Source organism: Manacus candei, unplaced genomic scaffold (assembly GCF_025592945.1).
Source record: "Manacus candei isolate 608988 ecotype Guabito, Panama unplaced genomic scaffold, ASM2559294v1 h1tg000057l, whole genome shotgun sequence".
Lineage (NCBI taxonomy): Eukaryota > Metazoa > Chordata > Aves > Passeriformes > Pipridae > Manacus > Manacus candei.
Window position 1 is genome coordinate 2,230,263 of NW_026138105.1, and position 24,880 is coordinate 2,255,142.

Here is a 24,880-nt window from a genome sequence, read left to right on the forward strand (position 1 = left end):
GAATGCTGTGAAAATCATGGAATCAGGGGTTGGGTTGGGCTGGAAGGGGCCTTAAAGCTCATCCCTGGAAGGTCTTCAACTGGACCAGGTTGCTCCAAGCCTCCTCCAACCTGGCCTTGGACATTTCCAGGGATGGGGCAGCCACAGCTTCTCTGGGCAACCTGTGCCAGGGCCTCCCCACCCTCACAGGGAAGGATTTATTCCCAATATCTAATCTAAAACTCTCATCTTTTAGTCCAAATCGGTCCCCCCTTGTCCTGTCATCACTCTCTGCCCATATAATAAGTCACTCTCCCTCTTTTTTATGATCCCCCAACACGAGACAGGGCTGCGGGTGACATGGGGCCTGCCGTGCCCAGTCAGCAGGAACCCCATGGCAGAGCATCACCATCCCCTGAGGGGACACAACGGTCCATCAGAGGTGACCCCAAACACCTGCACTGTTCAGAGCAGCACACCAGAGAAGGCAGCAGGAGGACGCCTGGGCTGGGATTTCCAGAGGTGCTCACAGGACACAGGTGTCCATGACTCTGGCCTGCAGTGGCTTCTTCTGGACATCTTGGATCAAACACCTTCCAGGTGTCACTGGGAGGAAACGCTGCTGGAGTGAGGTGGGTGGAGGGGAAGGACTGTGCAGGGATACAGCTGAGACAGCTCTGACCGGGGCTGTGCCTGGGAGATTCCAGACAGCAAATCTGGACACGAACCACCCTCACACAGACTCTCAGACATCTGCAATTCCCACGTCTCCCCCATCATCTGCCAGCTAACGAGCCCCTTGTTTTCCCTGCTGCATCCAGAGCCACGGCTGTGCTGAATATTTCAAAGCCCGCAGCACAACTACAAATAGGGCAGCTATTTCTGGAGCTGGTAAATGAATCAAAAACAACTGCAAACACAGCGTCAGTGCTCCGCCAAGAACCAGGTTTAACATCCCTCCTCGCTGCACACTGCAACAGGAGTGTATCATGTTGGAGCAAGGTCTCATTGCTACTGTGAATTGGCACCAAACACGAGTGAATGCAAAATGTTAAAGGATTAAGTACAGCCTTGGTAAAAAAAGGACATGAAAGATGCAGCCGGTAAAGAACTGCTCTGATTCTTGTGTCATCAATTAAAAGAAAAATATGTTTAATGAGAATTGAACAAATTCTTTTCTCCTTGTCAAATTTACCCAAGAAAGGAAACACTTTCATGGCCAATGCCATGGATTTCCCTTGACCAAGCAGTAGTTAAATAAGCCCATGCTGGTAAGGAAGTGTAATCTCTTCAGACTGATTTTCATAATTAAGATACAGGGAGAGACATTAATCTCTGATATAGGTCCTGTTAATCAGAGAATACCTAAGGGAAAGCAGGAATGATGAATCAGACATGGAAAGGTGAACCTTACACACTGTGTCCTCAGGTAAAGGGGTTTACTATTCATTGCTATAAAGTGTGAACCCCTTTTCCATGAGAGGAATGTGGAACTCTTTCCAATGTAGTGATGTCATCCCTGGTTTTGTCCATGCAGACCTTGTTGCAGGACTGGGGCCATAATTCCACAGAAGATTATTCATACACTTGGAGAAGGAGAAAAGACCCCATTTCATTGAAGCTCTGGAGCTTCTTAGCATGTTAAGGTACTTACAGAAATGGGACACTGATCAAGGAAGTTTTACTTCTAATACAGCACAACGTGATTTATACACCCCTTCCTTCAGCCCTCAGCTTCCTGATCAACCCTGCACACATTAGTGCCTCTCCTGCCTGGTCTTACTGATGCCATTGGCACAACTCCTCACTTAAGGAGGTGCATTTCAGATCCCAACCCCCCTGGAGCACTCAAAGGTAAAGGCACCAGTGAGCTGCCTTGACACAACCTGGAACCAGCAAGGAGCTTCCCACCTGCCAGTGTTTCACCAGGGTAGCCTGTGCTGACCAGGAGCACTCCTGGGTGCTTGTGGAGCCACACCAGTGAGGGAAATGTCCCTGGAGAAATCCTGTGATGCTGGTAGAGTGTGTTTTCTTCAGCAGAATTGTGCTGATGCTCAGGCCTGTGCTGGCAGGGCAGTGCCTGAGCTCTGGCCCCTGCACAGCCCCAGCTGCCTCTGCTTCTCCTGCCGCTGACAGGGCTCTGAGGAGCTGCTGCAGCTCTGCCCACACAGCCCAGCGGTGAGAGGGGCTCTGCCTTCATGCCCTAGAGATGTAGTTACATGTAAGTGTTGAGATCAAACATAAACCACAGAATGGTTTGGGTTGGGAGGCACCTTAAAGCTCATCTCACTGCACCCCCTGCCATGGCAGGGACACCTTCCACTAGCCCAGGTTGCTCCAAACCCCATCCAACCTGGCCTTGGACACTTCCAGGGATGGGGCAGCCACAGCTCCTGAGTGAGGAGGAGCACTGTCATCAGCCACCTTGGGCAGATGAAGAGTTGCTTGGGAGGGCACTGGAGCCAACACAAGCTCCTCAGAAGCTGAGTGTTACAAGCCAAGCTTTTGCAGGGTCACCTCCCTTCCTCTGCCAGAGCCTTCTCTCGGAGCAGGGTCAGCACAGGAGGGCACGTCCTTGGGCCTCAAGGGCTGCTGTTCATGGCCCAGAGCCATTCCCCAAACTCCCTTTCACTACCTTGGTAATGTGTCAGGGTTTGTTTTCCACCTGCCAGCAGCAGATGCTTCCTCTGCCTTCAGTGAGGGATGCACCAAAACTGACCTCTCCAAGAGAGCAAACCAGGTCAGTGCCCAGCCCCTCCACAGAGCAGCTCCCAGGCACAGGGGCACAGGCTATTCAGGCCATCCTGTGATCCATGTGCTTTCTGCCCAGGAAAAAGGACTGGAACCAGCATGCTCGTTTTTCTACTCTTCCTCAATTTGACAATGGTTTTACCATAACAGTGACCAGGCCCAGACTCAGCAAGCACAGGACAAGAAGCTCAACTCCATCCATCTCTTTTTTGGCCCTATTTAAGGTAACTTAAAGAAAGTGAAATTCTCCCCTAAACTTACATACAGGAAAATTGCTGCAGGTCAGAGCTCTGTGACCCTCTGATGCTCCTGATCCAAGACACTTTTTCTCCATAGCAAGTAACTAAATAGAAGTTGTCGTTCTTCAGCTTCCTCCACCCCTTCTCCTTTTTTAGATAGATTTGACAAGCTCCTTCAGACTCCAAACCCAGCTTCTTAAGACCCTTTTATTCAAATTCCTGAGTATATTTCATGTCAGCCCTTGGGAAAAAAGAACCCCAACAACCCAAACCAACCAGCACACAGCAGGAGCTGAGTCATTTCACTGCAAGTTTATGGTTTCAACCCAGAAAAAGGCCGTGATCTTTGTTTTGCAATAGGTTATTTGTTACAGCTTGTTTTAAACAAAACCCACCTCAACACTCTCTCTCCCAAGCTCCTATGACACAAAGGCACTGGCAGGACAGTTATCCTTAAGGAAGTGTCCAAAAGAATGCAGGGCACTACAGATGGTTCACTGTTCAGGGCAGTAACACCACCACCTACTTGGGAAAGCCAAAATCCATAAGCAGGTCACCACCTCCAAGGAAACATTTCTCTGGACTATGAACAACAACAGAGAGAGATCACTAAAGTCACATTTTTCTCCTGCCTTGCCTCACTACTCTGTTATTATCCAGACTTCAGCTTGCTGAGGTCATTTCTTGGGAGACAGCATTCAACTATTGCAGATCACAGGCACTGTACAACCTGCTGTGTGCCAGGAGCTGCTCCAAAGCCAAACAGGATTCCAGACCCTATTCCCTGCTTCGGTGGAATGGCTTAAACCAGACCCAAGGAGGTGGGAGAAACAGTTCATGAACAGGAGCAGCCAACACTAAGTCATGATGGCAGCTGAGACACCTCAAATGCTGTAAATCACTCTGACCCAGATGCTGCAGGGCTGACTACAAATCTCAAAAAGCATTTCTGGCCTTCAGGGTTGTGAACACCACCTAAAAGACAGAGACAGTCTGTAAATTAATGCCCAGGTGTTAAAATGCACAGAAGAAAAGGTGAACATGGAGGTTACCCGGGCTGTTTGAGTGCCCACACACCCACCACTGAGCTCTGAAAGCCACAGGTGCCCAAGTCAACACCAACATTTTTACTGAACTCTCCAAAGCTGCACGGCCTGCAGCACCCCCAACCCTGCTTCTTTTTTGGTTTTTTGAAGAAAAACTCAATCAAAACATCCCCTTTAGTAACTTGAGAGGGACCACATGACTTTTTTTTGTCCTTAATGGCCATCAAACAAAAAATACTAAAGGAAGATACTGGGTCAAACTGGCTACTGAAGTGGCAGTCTGGGAGCTCCACGGGCAGCCTCAATGGCCTTACTTGGCCATGAAAATTCTGTCTGGAACTGAAAGAAAGAGGTGGGAAAATGCTCCAACACGAGGTAATTGTGAGTGCACTGCATGTGCCCTTAGAGCAAATCCTTGTTCAGAGAAAGCAACAGACAGGTAAAAACAGTCCTAGGAAGGTTCTACTTTTTGAATAAAAAGTCGGTCAATCACCAGAATACTTAAAATCTCCAAAAGAAAAACACATAAGACAAAACCAGTCACTGGTGACATATTTTAATATGGTATGGTCAGACCTTTTGGAAGTAAAACCAATGGAGTAAGACAGAACTAGAGGACAGGCAGAGTCATATTTACAGCCACTCAAAACTAGTAGTGTCAAAGCAGAGCTCAGTGGTGACAGAGGCATGGAGGCATACAAAGAATAGCCTTTTTTAGGTTATTATTAGAATTTTATTATATTATCTTTTTAGCTATTAAAAGAATCTGTTGCATTTTTTACTGCCCAATTCTAACTCACCAGCTCTCCCTCGAAACGACTTGTGATACAAAAAAAAAAGTGCCATTTTTGCTGTTTGTGGACAGCAAACCACCTGCTTTTGTTTTTCCAAACCTTACTGGAGTGGCACAGCACAGTTAACACTAATGCTCTATTCTTTACCATTAAATTAAAAAAAAACAGTTGGGCAAAGTGGAAAAAAAACAGACCAAGTCAGTGCAATCATTCAGTTGGATTCTGGATGACAATCAGGAAATAGTCTTTATCTGGAGAGAAAAAAAAAAAAGAAAATTATTCTTTCATTGCTGATATTTGTTCACAGAAACAGTAAATTCCAACAATTTTCACATCTCCCTTATACACTGTGGGAACTCCAGAGCCCCGATATTAATTCTCAACAAGCAAAACAGGCTCTGTGTGTCAGATCACTTATTTTATGGGTTTTATGATAAAAAGTCTCAGTTTTAGAAACTTCATGTTCCCAAGGCAGCTGAAGTTAACCCTGTTTGTGCCAGGAAACAACAGTAACTGGCACATGCAATGATGGAATCAAAGCCAGCAGTGCAAGGCAGTGGTTTCCCTCCTCTGACTGTGGGCTGCAGTCATGTTTTTCCTGGAGCAATCTTTTCCATCCTTCCTGTGGAAATCAGAGGCTGCCCCAGCATAAACCAGAGCCTGCATTAAGATGTGCCCTGACCTGTGCCCAAGGCAACTGCCTCGGCCTTGGCCTCTCCCTCAGGACCATCCCCATGGAGTACACAGGGAGAAGCTGAATTCCTGCCACATCAGGGAACTGCACTCACTGAATTTGATGGAATACTGAGAATGTTTCCTGAAAAGCAGGCTGCTGTTGCTGTATTCCAGGACTCATCATTACAGCTACAATGTAGCTCTAATACTTTCCTCAGAACTGGAAAATCAGGACTGTTTTGTTTTCTCACTCAGTCCACAGTTCTGAATGGAAACTGCTCTCAAAACATATTCCTTTCCAAATCCTGGGGTTTTATACTGAAAAAACACAAAGCATGAGAGGCTGCAACGTGCTCTCAAGCACTGTTTCATGCTTTCTCCTTTGATCAATGGGAAATGAGGGAAGTGATTTCCCACACTCAAACACAACAAAGCGAACTTCGGTCCGTGACAAAAGCTTTCAGCTCTGCAGAGAGCAGAACAGCTCCCTGGCAAGAAGGGATTATCCAGTGTGAGCACAGCAGCAGGCAGAACGCTTCTCCCGGGCTGGCAGTGAGAAAACAATCCTGCTGGGTGCCCTGACTCCCTCTTACCTGGAGCAACCATGATTTCGTTTTTCTTGGAGCGGATGCGCAGGAAGGTGAGGTCGTTCTGGGGGTCGATGTCCCGCACGGTGCTCCGCGCCTTCATGATGAAGCTGTGCATGAGCCCGGCATACTGGATGGTTGTGGAGTTGTCCATGGTGCTTTTGATAGGAATGCCTGCAGGAAAGGGACAGCAGGGCTCAGGGACAACACTCTACAACCTCGGGCACCACCAGGTCCAGTGGGGTGGCTGTTCCACCTCAGGAGATGCTGCTGTGCACCGGGGGTCAGGAGTGCTCTTTTGAAAGGCAAAAGGAGAACATGAACAGCAACAAGATGTGGAAAACCTGAGATCTGGGACCACGAGTGTAGCTGAGAACTGTTTACCTGCAGTAGCATCAGTGCTCTACTTTTGCATTTCCATTTAGTTATATATGAGTCAGAAATAAATAACAAGAAGAATAAACACCTGCAGAGGACAGAGGAAATACCAATGTTTCAGTTTGGTTCTCCTGCCTGGGGACACCTTTTTCTTTCAGAAAGGCTCCAGACCACCACAGTTAAATGAGACTCACGTAGGCCACGCTGGGCCTGGGATTATACAGGACATCAGCTGCTGCAGCCCACAGTGCCAAGGCTGGGGCTCCACCGTTCAGCCACAGCAGGTGATGCAGTCCTGTGAGGTCCCTGCCTCAGTGGTCACCAGCCAGGAGGGCAGACAAACTGCTTGGCCAGAGTCTTCCCTCCCCTACACTTCAGCCACCCATTAGCTGTGTTTTCCCACAAAGAGCCAGTCAAACCCAGCTCAGGTGTCAGAACAATGCAGCAGCCAAGGGCTAAACCCTGGCAGGGCAGAACCACTGCTGCAGGTTCCAACAGCTGCAGCTTCAGCCTGGAGAGCACAGCCCATTACTCACCACCAAGGAAAAGCAGTGAGCAGGAACACAAGCTACTTCCATGTACCCAGTGATCTGATCCTCAGTATATTCATACACAGCCACTGTCATCTTTTCTAAGGATCATTTCTAGGACATATTCCATTTTAATTGATAATCACACAATTTTAAGGGCTGCTCACAGCGTATTCAGAGTGCTCTGAAGCAGCTGCTCTGTTGGACCCACCCTTCAATGACTCCAAAAAGAGACAATTTCCTGATGAGTCCTGCAAGGCCACGAGCACCAAACAGTGCTGAGGAACTTGAGTCTGCCAGGCCAGCAGCACTCTGGACATGCACAGCAGCAAGACTCCACATCTCATGAGAGCCTCAGTGCTACTGACAGAGGTTTTGATAGACACAGTCTCAAACACTGGCATAACTCAAGTATTTCAAAGCTTTTGCAAATTATCTTAATTTATTTCCTAAAATAATAGAGTGAGCTTGCAGAAATGGGAACTCAGTTTTCCCTTGTAGTCTCTCTGCTTTGGTTCCAGAGAAACCCCTGCTAAAGCCAGACTCTAAGCTAAGTGGCACAGTGAGCAGCCCCCCAAGCACAGGGTTAGAATAAGTCACAGCTCAGAGAAGCGAGGCTGACACAGCACCTTCCGAATTAACCACGATGATTCCCTGCACTCCCTTTTGGCTCTGGATTCGCTTCAGTGTTTCCTCCACCTCAGCCTGCAAACAGAGAAAGCACAGGTCAACAGGGGGTTACAGCTGCTGTTTGCCTCCCACCAGGGCTCTGTCTGAAAGCAAAGTTGCACAGGGGTGATTCAAACACACACAGTACAGCAAAGGGGCTGTGCTTTGGTGCCATCTTTTCTGCAGGACCTTTGCTGTTGTTTTCCATCTGTCTTTGCTCATCACATTTGTGATTATCACCTTGTGGAAACGTGGAACTCCCCTCTCATCTTTTCCTCCCTCCTCCTCCCCAACCCTCCCAGTGAATTCTTGCAGCTGGAAGTTGCAGTCAGGGCACCACAATTTGGGTGTGAGACAAAAGTAATGTTTGAAAATAGATACGGAATTTATAAAAAAAGTAGGAAAAAGACACATTCTGGGTGCAAGATTACCTTCCCTTTTATTAAATGACTGTGAAGAGCAATTACTCATAAGAGAACTAAGGGGAAAGCAATTAATAAACACTATTTGCTTATAATTCTGAGTCATGCTGGGATGGCTGCAAGATTATAACACTACCAATAAAAAACTACAGCTTAAAAAAGGGAAAATGCAAACAAGGCCAAGGCAACAGGCCCTTACAGTCCCTTTGCCTTCTCTGTAAAGACCATCAAAGTCAGAGGAGGTTTCAGTACCTTCTGCACGACTTCCACTGCTACAATACACAGATCAAAATGTAACTCTGGGTTCTGTGACAGGGTGGGAAACCCTCAGCACCACAGCTGGGGAAATACACGGCATTTTTTTATTCCAATATTCCAAGAGACAGGCAGCATCTTTCAGATCCTGCAAGGCAGAGTCCCACAGAAATGGTCAAGGAAGGGAGACAGGAACCCCCTGAACCAGGACAGGTGAGACCTACGTGGGGCATTTGGCCAAGGCTGCGTTCCCTGGGCACTGGGAACAACCCTCTGCACTCCCTCCCTCAGCAAACAAGCCCAGCCATGTTCTCCAAGCCCTGTTCCCTGGGAAGAGCCCTTGTCCTCACAACACAACACGAGCTCAGCCCCAGCACTGTTAGCCCACTTTCCTCAGGAGGCTGTTGGGAACACGACCTGTGCCTGCTCAGGGGTGGGACCCCCTGGGCTGGTCTTTGTGGAGCAGAGGTTTTTCTGTCTGATACAGCACAGAAAGATTCAGTCTTTTCAACAAAACTCTTGATAATTTCTGAATGCTGGATTATTTTCAAATGGAAGGCAAAGGGAGTGAAATGAAGAACAAGCTATGGGGTGCACAAATGCTGACAGAAATATGATGGCAAATCTCTTAAGAAATTAAGAAGTAATCTCTTGATTTCTTACTATCAGTATTTAAGTCCTGATTCATTAAATCCTTTCCTTCACAGGACCTTTAAAAACATTTGGATGCAAAGCAGCAGCCATACAGAAGGATACCAGCTTTTAATTTCCTCTACCACCAAGAGCTGATCTAACTCCCAGGTGAGGGGTGGGCTTACAGTTCACTGCTGCTGACGTGGGAAGGTCCTGCTTCTCCTATTCCCACCCTGGGGCTTGTCCAACACCTTCACCAGCCAGTATAGCTCACCAGAGCAGCAAAATTATTACTGAGAAAAAAAATTATATATTTAACTCGTCAAACAAATACAAACTATCTTAACAAAGTGCTGGATAACTACAAGAGACATAGGGAAGGAGAGATGCGCTCTGGAAAAGGAGGATAAACACTCTCCTATCGCCAATTTGCTGTCAAATACCCTTTGCTACACGTCCAAACAGCAGCCTTTATCTTCCTGTTCTTATCTAGAAAGCCTGAACTCCTGGGTTCACCTAAAAAACACATCTCATCAGATAACTTCAATTCTCTACCTACAGCCCAGGTCACCACTTATTTCTTTACAAATTTTTGACACATATTTTGATCCCCGAATTTCATGAATACGCCCTGAACAACAACACACCTGGGGCAGGAAGAAACCTCCGATGCAATCACAGTGGAAGGAATATATCCCGGGTTTCACAGAAAATTCCAGTACAATCACAATAGAATCAATTCATCCCGAGTTTCTTGGAACATTCCAATAAAATCACAATACATCCTGGGCCTCACGGAACATTAAACAGCCCCAAACAGCCCCTTTTTCCTGACTGCTCCCAGCCCTAGGGCTGTGCCCCGGCAGCCGCAGGATTTGCTGTGGGGTCCCCCCGCCTGCCCTCACCGGGACCAGCCCCAGGCTCGGGGGAAGGATCCGCCTTTCCCGCAGTGACTCGGGGACAGGGAGGGCGAGGGCACCCCCCGAGCTCCCGGGACGGGACAGACCCCGGGCTGGGCACCCCCTGCACAAGCGCGGCCCCGGGCCGGGCCGGGGGCTCGGAGCCCCCTCAGAGCTCCCGCCGCCCGCAGGGGGTCCCGCCCGTGCCCGGACCCGCCCGCGCCGAGGGGGCACCGGCACCGCCCGCCCCGCGCCGGCCGCGGGAGCCCCGGGGGTGCTCAGGAACCCCGAGGGCGGCTCTGGGGCCCCGCACGGCCCCGGCCCGGCCTCACCCACCATTGTCGAGCCGCCGCCGCCCGTCTCGGCCCCGCCGCTGCCCCGGAAGCGCTTCGAGCGCGGGGCGGGACCGCGCCGGGGAAACATCCTCCGGCATCCACAGAACACCACAGACGTCCGCAAATACACCCAAATACCCCACAAAACACCACAGACGTCCGCAAATACACCTAAATACCCCACAAAACACCACAAGCGTCCGCAAATACACCCCAATCCCCCCCAAAACACCACAAACGTCCGCAAATACACCCAAATCCCCCACAAAACACCACAGACGTCCGCAAATACGCCCAAATCCCCCACAAAACGCCACAAACGTCCGCAAATACACCCCAATCCCCCCCAAAACACCACAAACGTCCGCAAATACACCCAAATCCCCCCCCCAAACACCACAAACGTCCGCAAATACGCCCAAATCCCCCACAAAACGCCACAAACGTCCGCAAATACACCCAAATCTCCCGGGGCTGCCGCTCCCGGCGGCTCAGCGGGTCCTTGATCCCGCAAATAACCTCCAGCCTTCCAGTACGTGAAGGGAACAAAGATGGGGAGAGACTGTTTAGAAGAGCCCGGAGCGACAGGACGAGGCGGAATAGCTTTACTGACAGAGAGTAGGGTTAAATCAGATGTTAGGAAGAAATCCTTCCCTGTGAGGGTGGGGAGGCCCTGGCACAGGTTGCCCAGAGAAGCTGTGGCTGGCCCATCCCTGGGAGTGTCCCAGGCCAGGTTGGACAGGGCTTGGAGCAACCTGGGCTAGTGGAAGGTGTCCCTGCCCATGGCAGGGGGTGGAATGAGATGTTGTTTAAGGTCCTTCCAACCCAAACCATTCTACGTCTCCCTTCAAGCAGAGCCCCAGGAAAAGTGCCCAGTGCTGCTGCTGTGTGCGCAGAGCACAGCTGGGGTTATGTGGGATGCAGTTCTTCAGGGCATTATTTTGTTTTGCCACCAGACTGTGGCCCATCCCCGATCCTTCCCCGGGGGAGCAGAGCACTCATCCCTTCTCCCTGGCAGGGGCAGGAGGTGCAGTTACCCTCAGGACACAGATCCCCAGGGTTGGGGCAGGAACATCCCAGGGTTTTGGGGTGCAGATCCCAGAGATTTGGGGTGTACCATGCCTTGGACTGCCCTTCCCCACCTTGCCCCTGTCCCAGGGGGCTCTGGCAGCAGCTGAGGGGATGCAGCCAGGGAAAAGGGGGGGGGAACTCCCCATCTCCCTTATCAGAGAATCCCAGAATGGTGTGGGTTGGAAGGGGACCCTGATGATCATCCAGTTTCCACAACTTACTATAGGATGCTGTTAAGTGGTTCCCATCCAAGGCCTGGAGGAAGCAACTCCAACATCCCTGCTGCAGAAAAAGGCAATAGCTGTTGTATTCCCCTGGCACAGAAAGTCATCCTTGGGATTTGCTGCCACTACCAAAACTGTGTTAACCCGGCCTGTGGGAACACCTGGGAAAGTCAGCCAAGGGAGAACCCCGTGGGAAGGCCTGCAGCAAGGAATATCAGGCAGGATGACCTGTTTAGGGACCATTTGACCAAACTGGACATAACAAGGTTCCTAAGAGCTGACAGGATGTCCCTGTGAGGACAGAGGAGCTGGAATGTCACTGCAAAGCCCATTTCAGTTATCTGGGAAAGGTCAAGGCCGGCAGGAGAGGCTCCTGATGACAGGGAGAACGTGAAGGCCACTTCTCCCTTCAGGGAGGATCAGGGACACACAAACCTGGTTGGGCTCACTGGAGCTTCTTCCCCCTCCTTTGTGGCACGCTGTCAATCCTAACCACTTGCAGTGTCATTCCTCATTGCTGTTATCCCTACAAGAGTGCCACAAGGAAATGTTACAACTGTGGCTCGTGCAGAACCTTCCTCCAGCCCACGTCCCTCACTGGCTCTGCAGGGCAGCATCCACAAGCACTAAAAATCCAGGAATTGAGTCCAAAAGCTCCTAATAAATTTCCAGTGCAATTAACAACAGTGGAAGAGGTCTCAGGAAAGAAACATTCCCAAAGAACTCTGCTAGAAGGACAACCCCAGGCAGCCCGACCCCAAACAATTCATCTGCACACGGATGTTCCATCACACACCAGGAAAAATGACCAGAACTACCAGTTCTTTAAGTAGTTTTATAAAAGTATTTGACTTATGGAGATACTGTTACAGTTACCTGAGTATTTGAAATTACAATGCAAGGAAATATCGACAATGAATTTCAGTACAGTATTTTACAATCCAGTGCTGCTGATCCCAGTTTCTTCACGAGTTCACTAGAGCACATATACACAAACAGTGAATCTTGGAGAAAATTAAAAGACACCACAAAAAGGGGGCTGGAGATACCAATGTAACTGAGTTGAAAATACAAATCCAGTGCAGCATGTAATAAAATGCAAAACCAAAAAAAAAAACCTATTAAAAATTAAACAAGCATTTTTTTTGTTTTATTTTTCTCAGAATAATTAAAAAAAGCTTTTTATTTTTAAACACACGCAACTGGATTAAAAAAACCCCAAACTTCCATACTAGGTCAGATGAAGACATGATGTATTTACTGTGCATGTCATTAGTATATGAACAGTTCCTGAGCTACCCAAAACAATAAGGCTTTGTTAATTCTCAGCATTTCATTTTCTCACATCACTCTCATGAGGGAAAATTCTAAATAAAAGTTCTTTTAGTACTTGATAATTAGGATCAGTTGACAATTGCATATAAACATGTTTGTAACATACTCTGACTTTATGCAGCTCAGGTTGCTAAATCAGTTGAAGTAGTGGGAGACAAATTCATTAATCTCTGCTGAAAATCTCACTTGTGAATCCAATCCACACTAACCTGTTATCTGGGACATTGGCTGCTCTGGGCTCATCCCTGTATTGCTTCACCAGATCCCCAGAAAGAACTGAAAAGTGCACCACTGGCTCATATTAATTCCTTTTTTTTCAACACAACATGCTGTAAGAATTTACAGATTTGTTAGTATTCACAAGTCAAATGCCTGAGGAATCTGAACTTGTGTCTTCAGAAATATTGCCAATTTAACACTGTGAAGTTGCTTTAAGCTTTCTATATTTTGGCCAAATCTAATGTTTTATTCATGTTTTATTTTTCCTCTCTCAATGAATTCTTTATTTGCAATATTTTTAAATCATATCTGGTGCTTGGGATATCCAGCCCCCTTCCTCCCATCCTGGTACAGCAGAAAAGACATATAAACATGCCATTTAAATTAAAAGAAACAATGGAATAAGTGGAATCCCGGACATCAAAAATATATACAAGCAGGTATGTTTTTCCTGAACTAAACATTTCAACCATAAAAATATTCAACAGCCAAACCCTATAGAACTAGGGCTAAGGCTATTTCAATTATAACTATTCTTTATTTTAAAAATATAGGGCTGACAGCCTTTTGGGTGATATTTATACATGAACAATAGTTCTAGGTTCCCTACATGAATCGTAAAGCAATATGCAGAACATAGACTATTTTTCATAGCTTAATCTTGCATTATCTTGCTTAGTTTACTCTCTCTTGTAAATATGTTAGATAACTACATTTCATCATAAGAATTAATATAAACAGAAAATATATATAAGGCTTTTTTTCTCCTCATGAGCTGTATAATGTAATACAACCAAATGTTGAAGTTGGCAATTTTCCTCCCAGTCAGACCATGAAGGTGAGTTCTCACCATCACGAAACTTTAAATGAGGGCATTTCTGTATCACCAGCAACCCTCCCTGGGCCTTTCTTTGAACATGCCTGACAACAGCTATTCACTCCAGCCCTACCCTCCTGCCTTCCCAGAGCATTTACCACTTAGCCCTGACACGCTCCTGAAGTCAATTAAAACCTGTAGTGCCTTGGTTCTTCTCAGACCCCAAGCAGTTTTTCCCTCCTGCAGTTTAGACGGATGGGACAGCAGGAAAGAAATATTCTTTTCCAGACTGGAAGTTCCATTTTACACTTTCCCACTGTCCTGTTTCAGCTCTGTTATCTAGAACAGTCTTCAAAGCAGCTCCTGCCACACTGCAATGAACTGCAGACGTGCTTTAATATGTGCTACATGTTATTTCAAGTGTCACATCTCACTGTGGCTACAGCTCATCTCACTGGCATCTGCCTTTGGGCAGGGAAAGGGCTGACCAGACTCAAAAAGTGCATTCAGTCTAAAGAAGCAGTAAAATGCAACATGTTCTTTAAACCAGAAAAGAATTGAATATTAAGAGATTCTAAAAGGATGCTGTTAATCCAACAGGAACTCACTACAAAAGTTACTAGTTGTAAGAAGCTGAGGGTGAATTAGCCTAGACACCTTCCCAAAAACTTTAGTTTCAAACTTTATCGAGCTATTTACTGATGCTCCAGCATTTCAGAAACCTGTAATGCATGCCTGAACCTCCTAATCCTCTTGGCCTCAGCCAGTCTCACACATCAGTTCATCCGCAGAGATGATGAGTGGGATCCTTTTCTGAATCCAGTTGTTTTGTGCCTCTTCCTGAGAACCCAACGAACTCTTCGGAGCAAACTGACTGCAACATGTAGGAAAAACACCGAGGACAATGTCCATTAACACTGCTGACAAACATCAGCCTGCAAACAGGGACCTCAAGGCAATCAGTGCAATCCCAGGTGGGCTTGTCTTTTGCAAAACAAGTGAAGTACCACAGTGTTAATATTGATTTCAGAGTTAAAATGTGTTACACAGCAAGAGATCAGAATCCTTCGGAGGGCACAGAGCAGTTCCAGCAACTTTGGGCAGGTGTCTGTTTTGCTGACAGGAGCAGGGTTGGGATAAACCAAAGCCAAGCTATGCCCTGGATTTGTGCCACAGTTTGACATCCCCTTAACAGCAGCTTGAGTCCAGCTGGCACGTGAGCAGACTCCAGGTGGGGAAAAACAGTCTGGCCACACTTGAGTTAGAAAAAGGAGCTTAAGGAACGGGAGCTGCTCACAGCACAGAGGTGGATCCAGGCTGGCTGGCTCTGACACTGCTGTGGAGAGGGCTCAGGATGCTGCTGCAGCATTGCAGCTACCAATGAACTTCCCAGTGCACCAGTAGCAAAAAATGCTACTAAAAAGGAAAGACAAAACTATTGTTAAAAATCTGTCAGTCATTAAGGACACATTCTAATTAATGAATGGTAAAACAAAGCAGAGCCCAAAGCTGTATTAAACCTCTACTTCGGTCATTAGTCACTTGTAGCCATTATCTGATTGCTCATTTGATTTCTGAAGGTGCTCAGTAGAAATCCAGAGTTAATGTGGATAACCTCAGGATAACATCCATTTATTTACACATTAGTATTGTTAAATAAATCCAAGTCAAGTCTACTTTACAATGAAGTGTGCAACAAGCAGAAGAAGTGAAGAACATACATCGTGTGGAGTTCTCATTCTTCAAGGTGCAAATTTTTGCTACTCTTGCCCAAATCCTTCTGTTTCTTCAATTGCAAACAACAGTTTTTCCTTCAACTGCTCATAATTCTTATATGGTGGAAGGTCTAAGCGATTGAAACTGAAAATAAAGAAAAAACTTACGTACTGACAAAGAATTCAACAGTCACAAAAAATCTGTTATGAAAACAGGTTAATTTTTGCTGTGCAGATGGATACTGGGATTTATACCCTGTGAAAAGCTGACTATTGACATAAATTTATGTACTTCTGAGAGCAGAGTGCTTGAACAGTGATAGTTTTCACTAACCCTTCCTACCTGGTTAACTAGAGTCATCATTCAGATTTGAAATTTTAAATTTGTGTGGTTTTACTAACTGGTAAAACCTGAGGAAATGAGTAGAAGTGACCTTTTCCCTAGGGAAGACTGTGTGAATGTGGCTCCTTCACTAAGAAGATGTGGAGTGCAGTAATAACAAACCTCTTTAAACAGTACTGTTAATTACTCTAAGTGTTCAGTAACACACAAATCCATGGAATTTGCAATGGAATCTACTCCATGCTGTAAGAGTTTTCCAGAAGATCAGCTATTATTGAACAACACAGTTTATTGGTGTAAGTTGTGTTTGCTTTTACAGAATTCCAGTCATTTCAGTATATTACCCATTTACTAAAATCTCCAAGTAGGTTGTGGTCAGTAAAAACCAGAGCAATAGTGATATTCTGGGTTTTTATGTACTCACCAGGTATGACTTCTAGGTAACCAGTTTTCCTTTCCAACTTTTTCAATACAAAATTTTTGGGGTCCGTTGCTCCCTGTAACAAATTCCAATAGACAAGGCATAGGTCTGGCTACCTTTGTATTATTATATGATACTATATAATACACCTGGACTAGGTAAGGCTTAAACAAAGAAAAGATCACCCTTACTTGCACAGAAAAATGTCTCATTATACAGCTCTGCCTGGATCAAAATTATGCATGTGGTAAAATGCATCAACTGAAGTGATTTTGAAGCTTAATACATCTCTTTTGCCATTATAGCTCAAGTATGTGCAGGGCTTACAAAACAGCATTCATTAAAAATTCACTTAAAATGTCCACAAATATATAATTTGGTTCTTTTAAAAAGTATCTGCTGCATTAGAGGGGTTATTAATACATACCCATGAGGTCAGCAAATCCTCCCACTGGCAATCTGCATGTTCCAGTCACAAACTGCAAGAGTCTCATTCTTTTCTCATTATCTATTTCTTTCACAAACTGAAAAACAGTAATTGAAACAAACAGTTGGGGATAGGTTTGATACTCAGATATTCACATCATAATCACCCACAGACAAACAAGTGCCACAGCTGGATCAGCAGTAACAGTTTATTTTTGCACTCTCCAGATGTGTTCAGGGTTCTGTGCCCTGAGCTGTAGCTGTGCTCTGTGACTTCTGCTGGGCTGACAAGAAACCAAAGTCTGCAAACCTGCCAGAACCACACGATCTGCCTGCTGGTCCTGGTGTAGTGCCTGTAGATGGTGTGTCTCTGCCAGTCATTCAGATCTATTTCTTGCATTCCACAGAGAAGCACCTTTGGGGGGGAAAAAAAGGAAATACATGTATGAGTACAAGTTTTCACTTTCCTTTTGTGACTTCCCACATAGCAAAGCAGCACACGAGCTGCACCCACCCTGAGCAGCACCTGCAATAACAGTACACTTGTTTTTGATTTTAAACTTTATCTGAAACTTCTACACAAAAATATTGACTGCTCATGAAGTTTATTTGGAGAGGCTACAAAATAAAAAGCATCTCTGCCCTAAGTAACTGCAGTTTCAGGAAGGAATCCTTCCCTGTGAGGATGGGGAGGCCCTGGCACAGGTTGCCCAGAGAAGCTGTGGCTGCCCCATCCCTGGAAGTGTCCCAGGCCAGGTTGGATGGTGCTTGGACCAACCTGGGCTAGTGGAAGGTGTCCCTGCCCATGGCAGGGGGTGGGACAAGATGAGCTTTAAGGTCCCTCCAACCCAAACCCCTCTGTGATTCTACACAGACAATTCAAGCCAGAACAGTTTATCTTTGCCCAGCCATAAAATTCTCCACTAGGGACAGGATGTTTTGTTTTGATGTTTTTGTTTTTTAAATGCTTCAGAAATTGTGATTTTGAGAGATCAAACCCATCTAGAGCCAAGTCCAATCTATATGCAAGCGTTCATTGCATATCTGGCTTTATCTCCCCTTCTGCCAGGTTACTCATTCTTTGAAAACAGCCAAATCAAATTGCTCAGGATTACAAAAGCAACTCAGTAAGAAATTTCTGCTGACAGAATCTTGGCCTTTAGAAACATCTACGTAGGTTGCTAAGAGGTAAGTTCAGGAAAACACACCAATCTAATACTACTCCATAAAGTTTCCTCCATAAAACAGAGGTGTCAGCTTTAGTGAGCTCTGCTCTTCACATGTACTGACTGCAGTTAAGAGTATTTCATGTGTAATGAGCTGGATCCAGCAATAGCCAAACAATCCTTTACCTCCAGTTCCTTTGCATCAAAATACTGCAAATACTGTTGTGGCAGAATTTCATTGAAGCCTTCAAAGAAAGCCTGTGTCTGCTCCTCAACACCTCGGGAAAGTCTCCACTCTGCTACTAGTCTGGAAAAGAAGACACAGAAGGGTAATTTAAATGGCCAGTGCTAACCCAAGTCCTCATCTTTGCCTGTTTTGAGATGAAATGTAAGCTAAGTTAAAAAAAATACAGAAAGTCTGGAAAGTTCTGGGGATAGAGCATTGTATAATTTCATTAGTAACCTTTACTCTGTGCAAAGGATTTCATTTGCTCTTTCAGTTAAACCTGAAGTGTCCAACTATTCTCCTACAGAAGTATTTTACACTCAAAGAGGAGGCAGCATCTCTTCACTGATTACCTCCATGAGAGCACAGCAGTCCTGAGGTATTTGAAGACAGTTCAAATGCAGAGCTGATTTTGTCCAATATTCTCCCCAGAAATCTCAGTCATGATCCATGACAAGGTAAAAACCAAGTCAAGCTGTACTGGGAAAGAGCAAGCAGGACTGCTGGCTTACCAGAATGACTGTGTCCCTTTGGAAGTTCCATATTTGTTTCTGTTAAGGACAAAACTTTGCTCTGTGGCAGAAACTCCACTCTCCATTAATAAAAGGGTGAAAAGCAGACAGGAGACTCAAAGAACCTGAACCCAAGGAGAAGCAGATATTATACTAAATCCAAGCCTAACCTGTCAGGAGCACTGGAGCCTAAAGGAGAGGTGGCTATTTCTTATTTCAGTCCTAGAAACTTGGGGGATTTAAAGCAGATAAAGAGCAACACAAAAGAAAGTGAGTGAAACTGGAATCTGAGCTCTCCCTACAAACTAGAAGGGAGTTTCTACAAACTTTGTAGTTCCTACAAACTAGAAGGGAATGATTTTCTGCAGATCCTCCCTCCTGCCAAATGCCAGTGTGTTTCCTCTGCAAACACCACCTTTCCTGTGAATCCCTGAAGTGACACAGGTTCCTCATGTGATGAAAACAGAATCCACTCCCTTCTCCCTCCCCCTGCCCGTGGAAAAAGCCTTCCAGAACACATCATAACAAACAGGAAAACTCTCCTGTGACTCAGTTTAGTTTGTGCCTGCAATGTGTGATTTTTTTTGCAAGCACATCCTCCAAGCCTGTGTGTTGAAGTTCACACCTTAAATCAGAGCTTCTCTACTGCTGCACACTGAGGAAGGAGGGGATGTCTAGGGACAAAGCAGGTCACTGTTCACAATTGTATTACTTAATTGTTCTTAGGTTCCTTCTCTCCTAAACTATTGCTTTAAAACATTCTGGTACTGCAAATATAATTCTTCATTTATGAGAATACAATTTATGAGATCATTCATATAACACTGTCCTGTTACAATTAGACTGTAACATCAGTTCAGATAAAACTAGATGGAATTGCAACTATTTTTTAAAAATATGAATCATCACGAAAGCATCCAGAAATGTTCTTAAAAAAAAACCCCAAACCAAACCACTGGCTGGGTAGAGTATCAGCAGGCTCTGAAGCAATATAATTACAGTAATTAACACGTGCAGAGCTTTCATGAAATACCTGACATTCATATTTGTTGTGACGGTGTTCTGCTAAACATAAATATCTCTAGAAAAAGTGGACTTTTTTCTAACCACAGTCTTTGGGAAAAGATGATTTTAGAAACTTATTTCTATCAATATTCCTCTTTCAAACATGAGATCCAAACGAGTGTCACTTTTTGCCAACATCAGCAATTACTCAGAGACAAAAATTTCAGCAATGCTTCAAGTGACACAGATGGTCTTTTGAAACTTAAGAAAGAAAATGACAGAAAGAGTGTTTGAAAGTGTTCACTTATTCTTACCTGATGTAGTCTTCTTTGTTTTCTTCTGTGACCAGAATGTTGCTACCATTTGGCTTCAAATCATGGCTTTTGATTTCACCTAATATTTCTTTATCAACAGAGAAAAACATTTCCAAGCCACACTCTTCAATGTCATTCTCTCTGTAAGGAAAAAAGTATAATTTTAAATAACTGTGTTGAGACCTTGTATCCAATAAAGGAAATGAGTATGAAGAACCTAAAGATAAAAGGTGTGGAGCACATGATAATTATGGTTTTGCAAGAAGTCCTGACTCATTTTGCCAATGTGCACACATGAATTGTACTCCTGATTGGAAACTTCTGATCAGCACAACCCTCAAATTCAGCAACCACAAGGCTGACCAACTGCCTCCTGATCTGAGGAATGTCTATGGAATAGAAGCTTCTCAAGCAATGCTATTTTTGCAGATTCCATGGCATGACTGCCCCTTCTCTCAGCTAATGCAAGGACTGTTCAAAGGCAGCTGTCACTGACAGGTAACAGCAGGTGAGAAGCCACTTTTCATGGTCAGTGAATCATCTCTTAACTCCAGCCTTTTTATGGCACTGTTTTGTAAACATATACTACAGTGTCCCAAACTCTTAAGTTAATTAAGTACAAATAGTGTTAAAGAGGAATTCTCCAAGAAATTTCAACACAGGAACAATCTGAAGCCAAAACTAACTCTCTTCTCTTTATAGGCATTAATAGCCAGAAGGGTAACAGGTACAACACTAATTTCTGTGTTGATACGTGTTTCTGTGAAGAACTGCCTGCATATGCAGAGGTTTTGATGAGCATTTTTCTCTGAAATAAAGTGCAAATTCAAGATATTTGTCCTGAACTGTAACACACAAATGTCAGTCTTGAAAACATGGCTGTGGTTTATTGAGCCCCGTGGTGCAACTGTCTGAACTTCATCTTTCCAAAATACTGCAGGAAACCTGGGGGGAGGAGGGAAGGCTTCAGATGGATGGATGATGACAAAATCACCCCTTCCTTTGAAAAGAAGAGAAACCTGCTGTAGCTCACTTTGTGCACAGAGGTTTGACAGGTGACTTCTAAAGGTCCTCTACCAAACTCAGTGATTCTGTGAGTCTTCCAAACTGTGTCAAGGAACTCAAAGCTACTGAAAGCTTCCTGCAGAGTTATAAAATTTGCTTTTCTGGTGAGGAAAAAAATGATGTCTACCCTGACAGATGTGATTCTTTTCCCCCACAAATGTGCAGCCCCTTCCTCAGAGCAGAGCAGGGTCAGCTGCTCTGCAGCTGGGTCTGTACTGAGGGCTCCGTGTGTCCCCTCTCAGAGCTCTGAAGGTTTTCCTCCAATTTTCACATCCTTAAGTGTTTTTCTGAAAGGGCAAAGCCCTTCCTGGACTCCAGTCTAGAAGATTTTCATCACTACAGAAATTGCTTTGAATTTAAGTGAAGGCACTTTAACAGCACATACATGGAGTACAGAACATACTGCTCTGAAAATCAAATCAAAATCCCTATCTCAATTCTTAAACAGATCACACAGCTGCTTTCTCCCCTCCTCATTATTCAAGGTAATGCTTCCAAGATTCAGTACTACAGGAGATGAAAATCCTGGGTTTTATATTTAGTTGTGCATTTCAAAAACCAATCTATCCTCATCTTTTATGAATTTCTCAAAGCATGTTTAACACTACTCTGGCTTTGTATGATTCTTAAGTAAAATGTTTTATGTGTCTAGTGACAAGAAAGACTAATTTTTCTGCTAAATTGCTTTTACTGGATCAGAAGCAAAAAAAGAAAAATTAACTGAATTTGTCTTTTTCCCTTCTAAATTATTTTTTAACTGCTGGGAAAGGAAAATCGCTTCTGTTACAGAAACAAATGGTGAACATCAGCCATGGACTGTCATCCTGGCATCCTCCTATTACAAAATCAGTAGAGAATTACAATGCTTTGGATCTAAGGGGTTTTAAAAATGATTTCTTAAAATATTTATAATTCATAATTCCAAAATAATAATGGCCTAGAAATTCCACATCCTTTTTACTTGCTGCTCTCTGGAGAGGAATCTGCAAAGGAGTGGAGAAGGAGGACTCCAGAAGAGTATGGACAGACAGGTATGTGGCTGACCATGCAGACATGACAGGCTGCATGTAGGAATGCTCTGGAATCATTAAACTTGGAGCAAAAAACCCAGGACAGCTAGCAAAATACATGAGCATTAACTTCCTTAAAGCATTAAATCTTCAATACTAACCTTAAGGTCAAAAGATTTACATGGTAGTAAATAATAAAGTACATTTGTTAACTTCATGTTACTGTAGCACTAAACTTTTTGTTTTCTAACTAAATCAGGTACTAGAGAAACATTAAATGGATATTTGTTGATTTCTTTTAATCAGTTATCTGAAAAGTCTCACAGAAATTTACTGAAGCCACTTTATTTGTAACAATAAAGTTCAAGACTCCACATCTGTATGTCCAACTAGAATTACTAAAAACCAGCAAAAATGGACCCCAAGATGCTGCACAGAATAGTCAATGAATCAGAAAGGCTTTTGCATTAACAAATTATTCTTTGTGTATCTAAAGTTCCAGTAGAAATTCCATTCTGCTCTGCAATGAGAGATTATACTTCTCAGTGGGGTTTTTAGTAATAAATTTACACCTCCTTCTTGACATAAGTGAAAATCAAAAACATTGTATTGCTATTTCAAGAACAAAATCAAGTCAAACTCACTTTACCCAGATGAGAGAGTTGTAAAACTCTGGGTCAACAGATTCTAAATCCTTGAGTCCTACTGCCTTGTTTAGGATCCGTTTATAGAATGGCAGAGAGAAACCAGTGTCAATGAACTTCCCGTGGAACAAAGCCTGCAAAACACAAAACCAGACAAAATAATGCAAAGGATGACTGAATACCTAATATGACAACATTCTGTACTCTGTACCCATGAAATCTGACAGTCAAAGAATTAAACCCACATGGATATCGTGACTGCTAATATGCTGAATTAGCTGAGTTACATACAAGCACCTGATAAGAATTTCAGTTCAAAAATGAACTGTTTAATTGTCCATTTATAATGGCACAATATTTGTTTATAGGAACATTACAGGAGAGAGTCCCTTTCTGCTTCAGAACCTACCATGGCAATGAACCTGCCGATGAATCGGAAGTACTTGAGGTGGTCTGGGTTGATGTAGGAGGCTGGGTTTATCTGTAAGCAGTAATTATCCTTCCCTGCATATTCAAACAGGCAATACATGGGGTTCAAAACCTCGTGTGACAATAGAAAGAACCATTCCCTGAAATCACACAAACAATAAAAACACATTTCAACATAATGACACAGCAGAAATGACTGTAGGTAACTTGTGTTGACTCAGGACCTGTTGGCACAGCCCTTCCCCAGGGAGCAGCCAGCCCACTGACACCCAAGGAAACTACAGCAAACTACAAATTAAAATGCTACAATGATACACAACTGACAGTGGTTTGGATAAAACACATCCTTGTCTAAATGAGCATATTACTGATCTAAACATTCAGGCTTTGGGAAATGCTCATTAACATATGAACTTCTCGGTTCCATTCCACTGAAGACTTTGGACTTAAACGTAGATTTCTGTTCACTTTTTCAGTCAACTCTACTCTGAGATTAACAGTTATGCCAAAGGCTCATTGTAGTTCAGTGAACTGCATCTCTTTAATCACTGAGATGATTAAAGTCATTCCTAATGCAAACTGAAAATCATTTAATACAGACATGCAAACCCATCTTCCAGCACCGCCTTCCTCAGATGTTCCGAGGAAAGATAAGGAATAAACTTCAGTACTGTTGGGAAAGCACTGCAGTTTGAAATATCTCCTTTGGGGATGCCTTCACACCATCACTTGCAGAACAAGCTGTTATTTGCCATTTCAGTGTAGTTACCTTGCAACACCTCCATAATCTAAACCTTCTTCACCAGGGAAAATAACCCACAAACGTCTCCGGAGATCCTGAGGGCTGAAGCTCATTATCTTAGTAAAAGAAAAACAATCAGTTCTTTTTAAGAAAACAACTACAAGCACTGGCTAGAATTATTACTATTGGCTAACAATTTAATAATTTGGAAAAATTTTAACTGGGCCTTAGGTCTAGAGACATTAACAAAAATTTTGCAACTATTAATCTAAATAGAATTAACAATTTTTGCTTTAACTATTTATTTCATTACTGACTTCAAGACCCATAACACCCAGACTAAGATCCACTTAATGTACTTTGCCACATTGCCCATGCTAATGTAACATATTGTGAGGAAAAGTGTGCCAAACATAAGCACAACATGAAACCTTCCTGAGAATGGGGAGCTGCTCTGCCCCAGTGCTCCCCTCAAAATTAACTCTGTTTGAAAGCATTCTGAAGAAAAAACTTAAACAAACAAAACACCTTCTCTGTTAGATGAATCAGTCTAGTGCCAGAACTTCATGATTTAGCATGATCTTTTAATATATCAGCCTAACTTAAGTTAGTATTTTTCAGTTGGTCTCATTTAAAATAACATTAGCAAGACATTAAAGGATCAAGAATATGTGACAAATTTAAATAACTCCATTTCTCATGCCCACTATACCATGTTTTAACACAATACCTGCTGAAAGGAGTCCTCAAATAATGTTTTCCTGCTCACTGTGATCTTTATGTGCTGTGGCATTGCCAGTTGCTGAAAGAAAATTTTTTAGAGGTGAAGTGTACAGTCACTTAAAGTTTCTAATACTGAGTTTGGACTGTTATTTGTGGTATATATTAAAAGGCACAGTTGAATTTCATTAATCCACATAAAATAAACCCAGTAATCAAGATATCTGAATTGTAATTTACTCCAAGAACAAATTGCTACCACCCAGGTTGCCCAGAGAAGCTGT

The 24,880-nt window shown here is 44.1% G+C and overlaps 2 protein-coding genes across 5 annotated transcripts in view; both read right to left on the reverse strand.

The window, feature by feature from the left end:
- Positions 1-4,555: 4,555 nt before the first annotated feature.
- DYNLRB1 (dynein light chain roadblock-type 1) lies at positions 4,556-10,295 on the reverse strand. Its single transcript, XM_051803381.1, has 4 exons — positions 10,194-10,295; positions 7,609-7,684; positions 6,078-6,245; positions 4,556-5,060 (listed from the first exon to the last, which is right to left on the reverse strand). The coding sequence occupies exons 1-4, from the start codon at positions 10,278-10,280 to the stop codon at positions 5,017-5,019; spliced, it is 375 nt and encodes a 124-aa protein (XP_051659341.1). The 5' UTR covers positions 10,281-10,295; the 3' UTR covers positions 4,556-5,016.
- A 2,013-nt stretch (positions 10,296-12,308) lies between these two features.
- Positions 12,309-24,880, reverse strand: part of ITCH (itchy E3 ubiquitin protein ligase) — a 55,027-nt gene continuing 42,455 nt past the window's right edge. For 2 of the 4 annotated variants that reach the window (XM_051803366.1, XM_051803367.1), the window contains exons 15-24: positions 24,607-24,678; positions 23,904-23,992; positions 23,115-23,274; positions 22,706-22,839; positions 19,987-20,127; positions 18,116-18,236; positions 17,074-17,178; positions 16,765-16,861; positions 16,341-16,413; positions 12,309-15,718 (exon numbers count right to left, since the gene is read on the reverse strand). In XM_051803366.1, coding sequence (XP_051659326.1) covers positions 15,619-15,718; positions 16,341-16,413; positions 16,765-16,861; positions 17,074-17,178; positions 18,116-18,236; positions 19,987-20,127; positions 22,706-22,839; positions 23,115-23,274; positions 23,904-23,992; positions 24,607-24,678 — 1,092 coding nt within the window. In that variant the 3' untranslated portion in view covers positions 12,309-15,618. The remainder of the gene's footprint in view (positions 15,719-16,340; positions 16,414-16,764; positions 16,862-17,073; positions 17,179-18,115; positions 18,237-19,986; positions 20,128-22,705; positions 22,840-23,114; positions 23,275-23,903; positions 23,993-24,606; positions 24,679-24,880) is intronic. The other 2 variants (XM_051803364.1, XM_051803365.1) reach the window with 2 other exon arrangements.

Excerpts from the sequence above, each read along its gene's own strand:
- DYNLRB1 (XM_051803381.1), bottom strand. The coding sequence starts at position 10,280 with ATGTTTCCCCGGCGCGGTCCCGCCCCGCGCTCGAAGCGCTTCCGGGGC. Across the intron at positions 6,246-7,608 it reads CATCGTGGTTAATTCGGAAG|GCATTCCTATCAAAAGCACC; the intron begins GTGCTGTGTCAG and ends CCTTTCCTGCAG. Across the intron at positions 5,061-6,077 it reads CGAAATCATGGTTGCTCCAG|ATAAAGACTATTTCCTGATT; the intron begins GTAAGAGGGAGT and ends TTTTCTCTCCAG.